The following is a 16,851-nucleotide window of genomic DNA, read 5'->3' on the forward strand; positions in this document are numbered from 1 at the left end:
GACAATTAGGAAGGATTATGAAGCCAATTAACTTTGAGTCACTGGACCATTTCCCCCACAGTACCGGGAAAAGTGTGAAGCTGTTAAAGACACAGTTGATCCGTAACACTTTTTTATGTTGCTTGTTTGTGTGCTGTACTAAAGCTGACGTTTGGATACATTTCAAATGACAGAAGTGCGAATGTAAAGATGCAAACATGCAAGTAAACAATTCTAAGCTGTTGTGGGATAATTGTAGTGTTTATTTTTTTAGAGCATGACGAAAACATCGTGTATGTGTTTAATATTTTCACAATGTGATTAAAAAATGTAATAGGCATTAACCTCAAATGACTTGACACAAAAGGTAATTTTTATGTTATTATAGCAAATAACGAGAGACTAACTTGATAATTGATTTCATGTTCTTCTCAAACAGCTGTAGACCTACATATACTGTAACAAGAAAATATGCTTATTCCATCCTAATTGCAAACTAAAACGAGCCACAATTTACCTCTAAAATTGAGTTGGTTTTTAATGTCATCCAGTGTTTGACATTAGAAATGCTGTAATCATGCACAGATTGGAGGGATTGCTAAACTCCTCTCGTCATCCGCCCTCCTGTGTTTCTGAGACACTGAGCTGTGTCAATGACATGAAAAAGAGAGAAAAGGACCGGAACCTTCACAGCTTTCAAAATAAAAGATGCTAATGAGTATTTTGCACAGCACAGCAAATCACTGGAAGAGTAGCCTACCAGTGCCACAAAATAGATAAAAATGTACAAATAAATAAACCCACTTACGACGAGTAAGGCTACATTATTAGACGTATTAAGAAATAGCGATACTAATAGAGCGGATATGCTCCATTAAGCCAATTTCTTGAGTTTATTTTCATAATTGTTATTGGCATAAGCTTTCAGTTATTATTTAGACTTCCATCTATGTGAATCATGGTGGCAAATATATGTAAAACAGACGTATTTTGCAAGGCTAAATTCATTTCCCAGGAGATTATATATATCTATATTATTGAGCCTACTTCGCCAGAGCCTAACTAGGTTTACTTTGAAAGGCTCTACCGGAAAAGGGTTTTGATATTCTGGCATGCTTGATGCTGTTGCCTAGATAACTTGGTGCTGCTGTGGGAGTGCTCACACTGAGAGCAAGTGATGGGAGACAAACTCAGTCCCTGACGTGCGTATCGCTCACCTGGCGATATCATTATTGCGTCTTTTGTCATTTATTTATTGGTTTTACACATTTTTGTTTCTATCAAGAATAAAGACATCCATCATCTTTTCCAAGCAGAACTGGAGTTGAAGCAGAAGGTGAACGACCGCATTTCAATATCAGTTTCCATGTTGGCTATACTTTGTGTTTTGGGAAATTGCGCACCGGTTTTCCAGGATCTCAGTCATGGCAGAGGAGTGAGGCGCCTTTGCCAAAATGCCTGTTAACTGGAATATAACTTTTCCACGGCGGTCCTATGGAATATAGTCCGATTCTACACAATCTACATGTTGTGCCATCATCCCACGTGAAAAACAAACTATTTGTGTTCTGCATAATGCTGTCACTTTGGGTGTACATGGTTTATTGTTGTGTTGGCTACTGCTCAACTCTGCCAAACCTGACTTACGGCTCGGTGAAGAGACACGAAAACGATTCAGAAGTTGACAATCAGGAGTCCTCTCTCGGGGCGTCCAGGGACTTACTGAATAACGAGAACGATTTGGACAGCAGAGGAGAAGAGTGGGATGAAATTAGAGGCGAGGCGAAGGCGTTGGATGATAATGCCATGTCAGGTTTCCTCAATGAGTCGGAAAGTAAAAAGTTGCCCCAGGCGATCATCATCGGGGTAAAGAAAGGAGGAACCCGGGCACTGCTGGAGTTTCTGCGCCTGCATCCAGACATCCGAGCGGTGGGAGCAGAGCCGCACTTCTTCGACCGCAACTACGACAAGGGACTGGAGTGGTACAGGTACCTCACTTATCCGCTGTTTTAAAACATTAATTCGGAGATAGATGCTTCATTTACACATATACGTAGTGGGCTTCTGCGCATCGTGCCTTGCTCAGGGGCAGCTCATGCTCTCTGGAAGCGTACATCTTCTCCAGAATAAAACACACACATCATTGTCCCTCGTCTGAAAAATCAATTTCCACCTCGTGCCACCTTCATGTCATTTTTACCTACTTAATATGATTTAACCATATGAAAACCGTAAAACAGTAGGCTACTTGGCTACATTTCAATTACATCTAACCCTAACCCTAACCCTAACCCTTTGTGACCAACAAAAACACATTTTAAATAGATACTTTGCTCCTTTAAAAGTCCACCGTCATATATCTTTTAACTTTCTTATATTGCGCTATAATACATTACCTTGACAAGTCTCATAATATTTTAGCTAATTAAAAAGAACATACATGTGATAAATACATTTTAAAAGTTTCCAAGGATAATAGGTGTGCAAGTTGATAAAACAAGATAAAAATAACCAAAGTGAGAAAATAAAAGAAAGATATGCTGTGCAATGCAATTAATGAAAGCCATTTTTATTGACAAAGACAAATAAGAACCTACTGGTAGATTTCAAAACATTAAGAATAAAAATTATTCTCATTTATTAGATAGAAGTTTTTTGTAGTGAAATTTGATGTGTGCTGTAACTTTATAGTGATTTAATTCCATTTATAATAGGAAGGTAAACTGAAAGTGACTTTAAACTAAAGATGTTCACTGTTTCTCATGTTGATTACTTCATTACTAATCTTTTCAAGATGGTTTAGGCCTGAACAACAAAACATTAGTGAAAGATATAAAGCCAAAGATTTAAAGCGTCTTCGGGTATTTAGAAAAGTGCTATATAAAATTAAAGTATTATTATTATTATTATATAATGTAATATCTTTCTGAAAAACAGGGAATTCACAGAAAATCACAGTTATTGATAGAAATTAAGTTGAAGATGATGGTGATTGCATTTTATAGAATACCACACAGTGTTGATATGTTATGAAGAGCAGAACCAGGACATTTGAACACGGTGCACCTCGCAACCTTAACAACTGCAGGTGCTATCAAAACCTCTAATGTCAGTACAGGTTATAGGGGACAACACCATACCCACATTTCTAATAAGACTAAAAATGTACATTTCTGGCAACTCTTCTCAGCTAAGTTCATTTACAGAACACAATTGATTTTCTGCTTGTTTGCATGACCTTCATCACCTCAGAGTTCTGGGAATGTTTATGTCCGTCCTTGGATTTAGTCATGATGTGGTTTTTCTGACAAGAAGGGGGCACCAGGTAATAGAAGAAGCAAAGCTTCCACTTAGGTTTGACATGCATTCTGGATGCTGATCAAAGAGAGAAACAACCCTTGGATTATGGTTAGGTGTCAGCAAGTTACATCACGCCATCATCCTTGAACAGCCAGGAGCGTGATATAAAGATTATGAGATCCAGGGTATTAATTCAGTGGCATTTATTTGTTTTGATCTTCAATACAAATATATTACAATGTCAAAGGCAGACCTTCAACATTGCGTAACGCAACATTTGTGTGTTCTCTGTCATGGCAACTGTACCATGCCTCACAATGTGCAAGCACTTTACTATTGACTCAGCTGCACAGTTACACAACTTGTTGCGCTTACTGGAAATAATTCACAAACGCACCAAATTCATGGAAATTATTGATCTATTATGTACCCAAAATGTTCCCGGAAATGGTTTGACATTGAATGGCTTCCATCAGAGTAACCAATTTGTTAATAAGAGAAAATGAGAGATGCTGTGGTTTCAAGTGCCCATTTGACTGAGACGAGGGATTAACAGGCGATGTCAAAGGATCTAGACACTGTTTCAAAGCTGGCTCCATAAAGCTACAACAGGGGAAGTGAAGCATTGTTCAAAGGACTTCTCGCCTAAGCTCCTTCAAGAATTTCCGGACAGGTTTAGGACATTTTTGGATGATCAGTGTGTGGAGAGTGGTCCTTTGTCCATCTCTACAGGCTGAGCAACAAGAACAAATTGAAATCGTCCCACGTTTGAAGATTTCTTTGACTCTCATGCTGTTTTTAAAATCCACACGTGATGCACGAGTAGTGCACGCTAACAATGAGTAATGTCTAAAAGGAAGCAGAAGCTATCATTAAAGATGGATACTCTGAAATGTTATGTAAGTAACAGTCAAAGAAGCAGTTGTATATAATTAAGACATGCCAGCGAGCTTTTCACAGTGGTAGCTTGTGGATGTGGAAAACTGATTCATCTTTTTCCCAGAGAAGTGATCTGGCTAATTAAAACAACTTGGCATGAGTTGTCACAGTGAGACCCCAAACAGCAAAGCACCATGACATCAAGTCAACTCTTACTGATCATTTAGTGGAGCTCAGAAAACCCCTCGCCTGGCCTTATGGTGCAGCACACCATTGGACGGATGAGTTCTTGTCAACTTGATAAATGAGCATTTTCACATGGCATTTTAGCAGTTTAACACGCCTTTTTCAAACCTGTTGAAACGTTTCTCCATGCAGTCATATGTCCTGTATGCACAGAAGTTGGTCTTAAAGATAAGCTAAGAGCAAAAAGCCAGGCAGAGGTGTGTGTGGATTTGTTTCCCCATATGTTTCACATGATTGCCCCCAGACTGATGGCGTGCAGTAGCTTGGGGAGAGGAACAGTCCGCTGGGTGGGCTTATCAGCTCCTGCGGTGGCATTGAGTTGTGCTCACACCATTTATCTACTGTGATTGGTGTGTCCATCCTGCTGGAGGTCTGCTCTGTCCATCCTGCTGGAGGCCCCACATAGCGGAGAGGCCCCCGCACAGCAGGACACCAACCACAATACAGCACGCTGTCACCCAGCGGCAGAAACTGAGAAGCAGGCAGACTATTGTGCACTCTCACACAGAAGGCAAGTCCTCGGCCCCTCCTTTCTTTAATAACGCCAACAACTTCCTCCCGTATGTCTTCTTCATCTGCTGAATGCATGCTCATATTAAGGTCTTCTGAGTGATATACTGTAGATGTGACTTAATTGCTGGGATTGTGTTTTTCCTCTTGAGGCTCCACATATAGAACAATGAGTGGTCTTCTTACCAACTCACTGAGGGTGTCAGTGAAGACGGCCTAATCCTCCTTAAAACCCCAGGGAGGCTTACTGCAGGCCTGTGGCAGATAGAGGGCAGTAAATTTAAAGTGAGTCTTTAGAAAAGCGCAACAGTATTATTGAGCTCAATGAAAGGGGATGCTGGAGAACCCCTGAGGTCTGCATTAACCCTGACAATAAAAGAGCAGACAATTAGTGTGAAACATGTTTTCTCTGCCTTCACTTTGTATGCAAATGTGCTCAGAAGGGTGAAAGTGCCCTTTGACGAAGCCCAGCAGGAGTTCATCAGAAAGAGCATTCATTGGAACCTGCCCAAGAAAAGACCCAAACACAACGCTTTTTTGCCTGAAAGTTGACTCTCAGAGATTTCTATCTGGATAAGTTAAGTTTTTTTTTCCCAAGAGAAGGTTCATTTGAGTCCACTGGTGGAATTTTGCTTACTCAACACTTTAAGCTCTTTGGACGGACACAGGGGGATCGGCGTAAGCGAGAGAGCACTCGATATAGGTACATCCCCCATCTTAAAGTAATGTGTCAGCACACTGACAGGAAAAGAAGGGAAAACTGCATTGATAATCAGATGCTTCAAAGAAAAAAAAAAAATTCACACATGGTAGCTGTTGTTTCAAACATTCCTAAAATATTTCCACAAACCATAAAACCTTGCACTCTAAAAAATGTGTTTCTTGCGATAGACTAAAATGATGCTGGCGTTCCTAGAATAAGTCCACCAGATTGTCAATACCGGTAATGTGCAACTCCCCTCCCTATAAGGGTTGAAGGTTTAATTTGCTGCAACAACCCCCTGGGCTTTTGCTTGAGGCAATTTGTCAAACCGCAGCACTTATTACAGCACTTTGGAAACACAGAAACAAAACATTTTCACTCCATTATATCCCCTTGAGTTGTTGACTTCCTCATCTCTCTCTTTTGTAGTATCTTCAGAGAGAATGTGTTGTTTCCTGCTTCTATCTTTCTCTCGCCACTGCAGAGGCTCCCTGACGGCAAGTCAGAGCAACTTGAGAAAAAGCACCAATCTGCCTCAGCCATCTTTGGTTTGCTTCTCCGACGTGTTGTTTGCTTTTGCTGATCCTCTCAGGCCACAGCATATGAGAAATTACCACATTATCTCATTATATGCAAAGAATGGGTTTTATTGGCCCCATTAAATGGAAACTACCATCATAACTGGGGATATTTTGAACAATGGCCATATTTATTGACGTAAACATGCTTCATTCTGACAATCCCAGCTGCAGTTGACCAATGTTTTCAATTTGTACTGCTTTGCTCATTGCTAATATATCAGCATGACATTATTGCCCTTAGTATCAGAATCAGAGTTATTTAGTAGTTGTTTTAGCTGCTGGCAGGTGTCTTTCAGCTCTTCACTGAAGTCCCTTCGTCACACTATTGAGAATTCACTTTGTACTTTGTCTCACTATTCCAGGTCATGGTCAATAGTACTGCTTGTTGAAAGAGTACTGACAAGCATTGCACTCCTATAACACTGTTGGACTCACGACGGACAGATGGATGCACCAGAGCTACAGATATTTCCTTTTTTTATTCTTCCTTCTTGCCAAAACCTGGCACCTACGATGCCCACAATTCAACTCGCCCTCCGACAATTTGGTCAGAGATTCCAGCTTGTTTTTTGTTCCCAAGGCGTCAAACACAGGCACTTTGTCAAGCCTTTCGACATCTGACTCCGATGCACAAAGGCACCCTTTAGTATGAGACGCGCCGGGCTCTATTCATTATTAGATGCTCAGAAAGCATGAGTGTGATGTCGTAAAATAAAAAATGAAAAACAAACAAACACACAGAGTGGAAAGGAGGGAGTGAAGGTGGAAAGGTCAAACAAACACAATCCTTCAACTAAGAGACCAGTGTCCCAGTGTTGCAGAGTTATTTTGACGTTACGTTAGTGAAGTTTGTGACGTGTTCCGCACTTATGTAACATTGTTTACATTTCACTTACTTATTATCACTTATATTGTAAGCCCAACAATGATGTTTTTTCTAAACCTAGGTGGTTTTGTTTATATTCACAACTTTAACCACATGTTTACTGCGACCGTGCGCTGAGCTACCCAGTGTGGTAGAAAGCGACGAGCCTTGAGCAGAGATGAAGACAGATGTATGGAAAGCTTACTTTTTTGTAACTCTTACCTCACTTTTTTTTCATTTTTACACTTGTTGTCTTCCACCCCAACTGATGCTGACTCAAGTGACACACTTAGAGCAGTTTATCAAATTCCGCACAGATCCCTCTGGAGTAACAACGGTTTTTATTCAATGTTTTGCACAGTAGTACTCCAAGACCTGTAAACAGACATTGTTGTGTAAAATCGGTGGGGATCCCATTCAAGGTTTCACTGTTGGCTTGTGTTTTTTTGTAGTGCTCCCTGTAAGCTCCTGGTCAGGGTAACATATTCTGGCTCATGTAAATAAGGTACATTTCTATAGATCGTTTCCTTTATTTCATTTTTCAAGTCAGGGTCAAACCTGTTGAATCTTCCCTCTGAGCTGTCCTCACAAAAACCGCCGGTCAGACTCCCTCTCATGCTCTATTTGGCTTCGTTTCGCCAAAGTTTCTCTGAATATACATATCTATTTACATAAGCTACAAACCAATGATATTGATTTTGTGTGTAAAAGTTTAGCATTGCTGGTTTATGTTTTTCCAGCACCACCACCCTGAGAAAAAGTGCTCATTGGGTCTAGAAAACAACTGACTGTCCAAATTGTTATGCGTTAATGTAAGGCTGACAGTTGTGTGTGGGAAGCCAGAATGTCTCATGCACTGTTTCTCCTCTTCCTCCTCCTCCTCCTCCTCCTCCTCCTCCTCCTCCTCCTCCTCCTCCTCTTCTCATCAGACTGGGCCTGTCTGGCCCTAAGTTCTGCATACTGACAGTAATAATGGAGGATGGGAAAAAGGCATGCTCTGCACTATCACTGTTGTTCAGGAATGCTGTTGAGATACTGAACGCTGAAGGTCCTGAGCGCAACGACAACGACTTTCACACGCATGATAAAATGAGCTGCAATGACCACAGAGCACCTCCCCTTAAGAAGCTTTCCTCTTTGATATCTGTCTGGTAATCATCTCCCAGTGTATTGGTCTGATTGTTATAAGTGGCTGCATACCACCACCTCTCATCCTGTCTTTGAGAGCGATTCCCACAGTAGCTCAACCCCTGCAGTGCGAGATTAGGACTCATCATGGCATTAGATAATGCACCGTTTTTCTTTCTGGGGCAGTCCCTTCGCACGGTGGTCTGAAATTCTGAAATATCAGATTCCAATTAGAGTCAGTCAAGCAGAATACTGCATGATGCAAAAAGTGTAAGTCTTGTCGGAGTTTTCTGCACCGGTTTTTGTTTTTGTTGAACTCATCAGCGAGGGCATCATCCAGCACGCAGCGCCTTTGTAGATCCCTACCTTTGAACCTGCTTCCTGATAGCAAAAGGCACCAGCGTTCAAACGCTGGTACCCAGAAGCCACTTTAATGGACACACCTGACTGCCCAGCAGACATAACACTGGCAAATTACACAACACACCACTCCTGGATTAATATCTGTCTGTAGGCTGCTGTAGGGGTGACTTGTCTTGTGCTACTGCAGCAGGAATAGGCAGACGCAGCATCTAAAGTTCCCGGTGACTTAAAAACTTAGATTTAGGCTTCTGGGTCAGGGGGGGGGGTCGACTTCATCCTCCAACGGTGCACCTGATTCCATCTAATCCTCTCTTTGCACCTTCCACTCCTTCCTCTCTTGCTTTATCTCATTCTCTTAACAGTCTTCCTCTCTGCCGCCCTCTGTTATCTCCTCAGCCCCTGCAGTTCTCCTGCGAGTTTAACAGGACAGGTTAGAGGGCAGAGGATGTTCATGTGTAGCGTCAATATAGAGGTATTTTCAGTGCACCAATTATAGGTAGAAACTCTTTAAAGCACAGACTCCTGGCTTTATGACTTTACAGCCTACTTAGGTGTTACAATTTTAGAGTAAAGCAGCGTTTTTTTTGTTTTCGGAAGTCAAATAGAAACTTGCAAAATTCATGAAGGGGCAAAAGTCAGCGCGCTGTTTTTTTCTTATTTTTTCCTGCCTTGAAGCTGAATAATGATGCCTTTCTGTAGCCGATTGATAAATGAGGATGCACGGAAAGCTATTGGTTCCAGGCGACATTGTTTATTAAGCAGAACAAATTGTGAAAGCTTGCTACATCTGCCCCCCTTAGGCAACTCTCTCACTCCTCGCTTAGTCAGAGACGTTCTTCCCTTCTCTATCTCTGCTAAGATGAATAATGCATGTCCTTCTCACACAGATTGTTTTGCTCGGGGACTAAGTGGAAAGTTTGATTGGTACAGTAGTACGTTTTTGTGTCCCTTGAGGCCCCAAGGAAGGCCTCCAGCGCTTCGCTTGTGTAAAGCCAAGAGATACAGACAATACTTGTCGGGTTTCTAAATTGATTTGTTTGCTCCTCTCCCACCTATTACCTTGATTAGGGTTGTGCTTTTTCTACCTCGTATAATGGTGACCACGACACTCAGGGAGTGAAAAGTGGAATGAATGTCTGAGACCCAGGGCCGCTATAGAAAAGAATGAGCAGGTGACATTAGGTGATGAAATTGCATGAGAAAGAGAACCCCTTGTGTGTTTGCATGCCACAAGCAAGGAATATGTGATGCCACCTTTTCCCATAATCACTACAGCTAAGCTCTTTTCCGCCACATACATGTGCAAGATGAAAGCTTCTGGGTTTGGAGAGGGATATTGAAGCTCCTTGTGCGTGTACCAACAGATGGTTGGAAATGATTGTAATCACTTTAATGACATGGCTGCTCTGCTTTCTGTTTGATTTAGATCAACCTCTCACAATCACAACATGAGTATATTACCAAATGCTGTAAGACTTTTTGACTGACTTAAACCGTAATGAGGTACGTCGTGGGGAGGGGACGTCGGTGGGGGGCTGATGCTTGTGAACACACATTACATCATGGTTTGTATCTATTTCCATCCACATATATAGCAGGAAACAAGACATCTGACTCTGTTCTTGCTTTCAAGGTATTTGTTGAATCTGTGTGAAATATACTCCGATAGTGAACAGCAGGGACCAACATGTTACTTTGAAGCATATATTAAATACATCTCTTCAATTCCTCATCTTCTGCTACTGTATGAGCGTATAAAACATACATGGGAGGGATGGTGTGTTCACAAGCATTGGCACCCAATTAGATATTGTATCTTTACCTACATAAGGGTACACCCTCATACATAAGAAATGCTGCATGTGCAAGTATTTTTACACAAATACAAGTGGGGAAGTGTTCATAGTTCATAATTAGTGTCGAGTGTATCCTTATTTTTTTATACTATGTGTAATGCAAATAGGTTAATACACAAACACCTTGGATAGATCGAATGCAAATGCAATACCCCTTCAATAAATGCTAACAGTACATTTTGGTCACTGCAAGAGAAGAGTTGATTCAACTCTTGTGATTCTCGGGTCTCTTGTCCACGGTGGTATTGAATTGAATTAATATGCGTTCTACATTGTTACATTGTTGGGTGGATGAGGAACATTTTCATATAAATTGCAGTTTGATGCAACTTAACCTTATAGGAACCATAAGATGTTGCTGAGTGAACACCGCTCTGACACTGCCTCAGCTGTGTTTGGGTTATTGTGTCCATTACTAGAGATAAAGATAAAGATAAAGAGGTTTTTATTGTCATTGTAGCAATACAACGAAATTTCGTTTGGTAGCCCTCAGCCATCCAGCAGCAGCGAACAACAATAACGATAAAAAATATACAAGATAACAATACACAAAAGGAATAAAAAAACGTTACTAAAGATAAAAATATACAAAAGGAATAAAAACTTTACTGAAGTAAAATAAAAACTAATATTTCTTCTTGGATTAACTGCTTACCATTGAGTCTCATGGTCGTGGCCACATATCTCTCTCCCTCTTTCCTTCTCTCTTCAGAGACGAAGCCAGCCACGCAGCCAGCCAACAAGGCAGTCAACCAGCCTCTAATGCTCCAGCGTGTTTGGCTTAGTCCTAATCCCCCTTGGCTCACTTTAGCCATTATCCAGTCAGAGCTGCAGTTAACAGGCTATATTATGATCAACCAGAGCCATCCAGGGTGAAAAATAATATAGAGTTATGGGAATAGACAGCTCCCAAGCTTTGCATTTTCTCCCGAGGAATGCAATGCTCCTCCAAATCTTCCCATTTTACACAAAATTACAGCCAAACATGAGAAGAAAGGTGCAGTCACAGTCGTCTGTCTTGGCATGAAGCATAATGCTGCCTTTTCACAGTTAAACCGTTCTTTGTATAATGTAATGAAGGTGTGGAATATTTCAATGTGAGGATTGTGGGCTTTGAAAGAGGATTAAATGCAGCAGCAGGGCAGATGAATGTATTCCTTTTAGGGTTTGTATTTAGAACATGTCATGAACTGTGTATTGTGTTCACACGCAATCACGGATGATTGACAGGACTCCTGTCACCATAGGTACACTCACAGACTCGGTTAATGTTGCTTATGATGTCTATGATTGTCTTCTTGATGGTGATGGACTTACTTCATGCCTGACAGCACTTTAAACCGTCCACGGAGCTCCTGTGTCAGTGTTTTTCTCATCTCCCCGTATCGGGGCTTTTTTGTAAATTGTTTTAAAAGAAGAGAATATACAATGGTACAGATAAAAAGTGCTTGTAGCACAAATGTAATACAGTGTGTTTGTGTCCTTTTTTAGGGAATTGATGCCCAAGTCATCAGAGGGCCAGTTGACCATGGAGAAGACCCCCAGCTACTATGTCACCAAGGAGGTCCCCGCAAGAATCTACACCATGTCTAAAGACACAAAGCTGATTATAGTTGTCCGGGATCCTGTCACCCGGGCCATCTCAGACTACACCCAGACTCGCTCCAAGAAGCCGGACATCCCGTCTTTCGAGAGCCTGACGTTTAAGAACATGTCAGCGGGTCTGATCGACACCACATGGAGCGCCGTTCAAATCGGCATGTACGCCAAGCACCTCGAGCGCTGGCTGCAGTACTTCCCTTCGGAGCAGCTGCTGTTTGTTAGCGGAGAGCGTCTTATTAGCGACCCCGCAGGTGAGATGGCTCGCGTCCAGGACTTCCTTGGGCTCCGGAGGGTGGTCACGGAGAAGCATTTTCACTTTAACCCAGCAAAGGGCTTCCCCTGCCTTAAGAGACCTGAGTGGAACAGCAAGCCACACTGCCTGGGCAAAACCAAAGGCAGGACCCATCCTACTATTGACCCAGAGGTGGTGCAGAGACTAAGGGACTTTTATAAACCCTTTAATAGCAGGTTTTACCAGATGACTGGTCATGACTTTGGCTGGGATTGAGAGGATACAGACTCATGCTTGTCCCTTGTCTGTGTTTTCACTCTGGAGATATTGTTTTACGGTGTATGTACATTATTTAGTGGATGTGTAAAAAATTCAGAAGTCTATTTTATGATAATTTATTGTTATGATATTAACTCACTAAGCTGCCTAACCAGGTTCATTCATGATCCACAACACACTTCATGTTCCAGTTTTAGAGCCTTTTTGAGTACATGAACATTTTTATAAAAGCACAATGTTTTTACGGGTAACATGAGCAGGGTCAGTATCCTTGTTTTCCATCAGGATGGGGTTTTTTGGGGCTTTGTGTGGATAACCAGTTTTCCCAAATGCTTCTTTTGACTCACCTTAAACTGAACAAGATCCAACTTTACAAACAACTGGTAATATCCCCTTAACATTTGCCTGACCCTCAGAGGTCTGTGGACCCACTTAGTCAGGTCGATACAGGCCTCAGCTGATCCAGTGCCACTTGCCAGGTGGATCAATACAGTAATAGCTCTTCATCATGTCAATTAGACCTGAGTGATGGCACTGCCTTGATCTCTCGAGGACCGCAATAAAACATGGATCCATTAATGGTAGTAAGTTTATGGTTGACCCTTGAGCCAACTTCAAATTAATATAATAAGATATGTTTCCACTGCAATGGTTTGACTTAACCACTATTTATATTATTTCTACAAAGGAATGTTGAGTAGGAACCAGTAGAGGGCCGTGCCACGATACTTTTGGGATGTTTTTGTCCAAAAACCTGCTGCACAGGCTTCATAATGCCTGTCATTTATTGCTCTTTCCAAAAAGGAAATGATTCATATGTCTTAATCACATTCATTGATCTGCTCTGAAATGGCTCTCATGGATCATCCTGGCTAGTTTTTTTTTTTTTTTTACCACAGGTGATACTAGATGTGTTAATGCTGCCCTTAGCCATGATACACCAACTGAAATAAAGATATTTATATATATATATATATATATATATATATATATATATATATATATATATATATATATATATATATATATATATATATATATATATATCATAGCTGAGGAGAATTACAATGAACCTACCTTGGGTTAGATTTCTCAATTTCATTTAGTGTATGGTTGAGTTTTATTCAACCTTTATAGACAAACATTTGTCAGCATTTGAACAGACGTCATTCCATAACGATGTACTGCAACCCCGTTGTTGTAGCGGCACTATTTTGCTTTATGCGTTGCTTTACAAACATGGAAATGAAGCAGGTTTGACTGAGAAGTTGATTAAGAGGTGCGGTCATGTCTTTTTGATGAAGTAAGAAATAAATATGTTTTACCAAAATCATCAACAGTCCCTAATCTTACTATATTAGATTATTGTACTAAATTAGCACTACATTATATAAAAAAATACTGGTTCATGTCATTGTTTTACTTTCTTTAAATGCTGAACTTGTGTCACCGTACCTGTATAGATTTCTGGATCCCTGCGGGCAAAGGTGTACTGCTTTCTCTAATTCACCGTCAACTGGCTAATTAGCACAGCAGCGTTTTTCTTTATGCTGTCTCAGCCTCGCCGCTGCCACCAATGAGTGGGTTTTGTTGCTATGACCCCCAGTAACACATAACAAAGTGTCAGGTTTCTCATCTGGAGAGACGTGACATATTATGGAAAACACTAGCATTCCTTTTTTGTGTCCCTGGGTGACACTTAACGCTCCACACCCGACAAAATGAAGTGAGGTCAGGTTTCAATGTTAAAATGTGTTTGTATGAGTGTAAACAGGAGGTATTTTTTCCTGTTTGTGTGTTTGAGCTGTGACCTGAAGCAGAAGTAATCTAGCTCATTACGCTGCTGATGATACAATATTCACTCTGTTGCACATATTTGTTTTAACTCCAGAAGCGTTTGCTAATCTGTCAATATGTCCCGTCATGTTTTAGAGGAAGGCACCGCAGGTTGTCTGTGGCTCATGAATCAAGCAACCTGTCCCATCCATCATGCAGCACAACTAACCGCAGAGCAAAAAGGTTACGGTTCAAGCGAGATATGAATCAGTCCGCTCTATTAACGAACAACCTTTATTTAACTCTCCAGCAAAACACCCTCATTTACCTGGGGCTGCCAGAGGTGATGAAGCCAGTCTCCCTGGTGGCAGGCTAGTAGTCGGATCACTCAGGAAGCAGCTCCCTTTGCAATTACAGGGATAGAGGAGGGGTGCTGTAATTGCTAGGCTCCCAACTGGGGAATTGCTGTTAGCGTGCATCCCTCCAGGCTGTTGTAAGAGAGGCTGCTGTTGTTCGAAAGGTTTAAAGACAAGTAAAATAAGACACCTGGCAGCCCTGAGCATCAAGCGACTTCACACGGCTCCTTGGCAGCTACCACTGGGGAATAGACGCCGGAGCTGCTGAGCACAAGAGAAAGAAAGTAAAACATCGTACATCAGCAGACGGTTTGGTTTAGAGAACAGATGTACAGAAACTTGGAGATTTGGATTGGGTGCTGTCGCTCATGCAAGACGGGAGTTGAAACATTCTTGATATTTGCTTGCGGAAATAATTGCAAGTCATTCATCCACTCTACATTTGGTTTGATTGTGGAAATCAGTTCTCCAAAATCACCCTGTTGCCATACAAGCAACAACTGAGAGAGAGCCAAGTAGAGGAGTACAAAAACGTCTCAGTTACATGGTGCATGCCTCAGCCTACAGTAGTGCAGAGACACATGAAAGCCTATACCTAAAAATCTAGCCAAAGGAACGAGGAATGAAAGGGTCGATACTATCACACTTATATCTGGTCTTAAAGTATAGACCCTAGATTTGTGGAGTCCTGCAGAGAAGTTAACATCAGTTATGTATTTGAATGCACCTTGCAGGGATTAAGTGAGCTTTTGTTCCTTTTTTTTCCAATTTGGACCTTTTCACTCTCTCATGAATAGAGTGAGCTCTTATACAAGGTCAGACAGCACATGGCTGCCAAAAGGGATGTTCAGTCTATTTTGTTCTGAACATTTTTCATCCGCAACACCTTGTTCTTTGAGAATATAAAGAAGATGATGAAAGTTGAAAAAGGTTAAAGAACATTGACAGGAAGTACGATTCCAATGCAGTCGAAGTATCTTTATATACTGAAGGTATTTATCTTCAATCACAGTGAACGCCTGATCTCTAATATCAGAGCTGACATCTCTGAAATCTACAGAGCACCCAAACCAGAAAGAAGAAAACAGGTAAATAATCTTAATGTGGTTCAATTTGTTTCAGGGGTTAATAAGACAATTGCCTCCCTCTCTGGCCCTCTTTTATTCTGCATTGTCCAAACCTTTAAGCCTAATCCGATAGGAAGGGTAAGCATTAATCTGAGACAGTAGACTTGGGGTTGACAGATGTGCAGACATAGCTAATCCAAATCTAATCCGTCTTCCAAAAAATGGTGTCCTTGTCTTCAGTGGGACCAACTTCATTTACTTGTAACTGCAGATACAACATGGATGAGAATTTATGCTTAAAGATGAGGCATATGTTTTTCTAAATTATAGATTTGTGCACAACACACCCACACCTTGGGCTTGTCTCGATGTGCTGCTAACATCAGCTCCTCACTGGCAGGATCCGGTGCTGTGAACGCTCGATTGCATCTGAAAACAACTTGTCATAACCCATAGCGCAACTAAACATTTCTCAACATGTTGTCCCTAAAATAATATGGCAGGTTTCTCAGGCATCTGTTCAAATGCAACAGAGCTGTGGTTTAGTTCAATTATTTTTCTTTTTTTCAAATCACACAGCCGTTGAATAACATAGATTTTCACTTTCACAGCATTTAGCATTTGTCAGAACCTCTAACAGACTTCACATTTCAGCTGTTATCAAGTCTCTAACATGTTTTCATGCTGCTCATACTACTTATTTTCAGCTGAGACAGATGGGTAAAGAGTCACCAGACCTCTTTTTAATCACATTTTTGATTTGATAATTGCTTTGACTCTAATTAGCCTCCAAGCATCCGCATAGCTTTACTTTGCACTAGTGCCATTTTGAAAATACCCTCATCTTGTCCTCGGAGGAATGTTGTTTACTCTGGATTCTGTTGCAGTACAAGTGTCCTGAAGACAAAAGCTTTTCTTTGTCTTTAAACCATTAACCTTATGCAAAACAAGTGATCTCCCCAGTGCTCGCTAAGGATCGGGGGCTTCAGGCTTTTGTCCAATGAGATTAGACTTCACATATGGCACTCAACATGGCTTTTCATTTCAGCTTTTAATTTTTTTCTTTCTATCATCGAGTCAATTATTACATTTTCATATATGCTTCATTTTGATCCGATATTGTTCATAT

The 16,851-nt window shown here is 41.1% G+C and overlaps 1 protein-coding gene across 1 annotated transcript; it reads left to right on the forward strand.

Moving 5' to 3' along the window:
• Nucleotides 1-1,473: 1,473 nt before the first annotated feature.
• On the forward strand, nucleotides 1,474-13,443 carry hs3st3b1a (heparan sulfate (glucosamine) 3-O-sulfotransferase 3B1a; the record flags this gene model as incomplete). Its single annotated transcript, XM_079176847.1, has 2 exons — nucleotides 1,474-1,967; nucleotides 11,902-13,443. The coding sequence occupies 2 exons, from the start codon at nucleotides 1,474-1,476 to the stop codon at nucleotides 12,518-12,520; spliced, it is 1,113 nt and encodes a 370-aa protein (XP_079032973.1). The 3' UTR covers nucleotides 12,521-13,443.
• Nucleotides 13,444-16,851: the final 3,408 nt, after the last annotated feature.

This window comes from Pholis gunnellus, assembly GCF_910591455.1.
Source record: "Pholis gunnellus genome assembly, chromosome: 17".
NCBI classification, from domain to species: domain Eukaryota; kingdom Metazoa; phylum Chordata; class Actinopteri; order Perciformes; family Pholidae; genus Pholis; species Pholis gunnellus.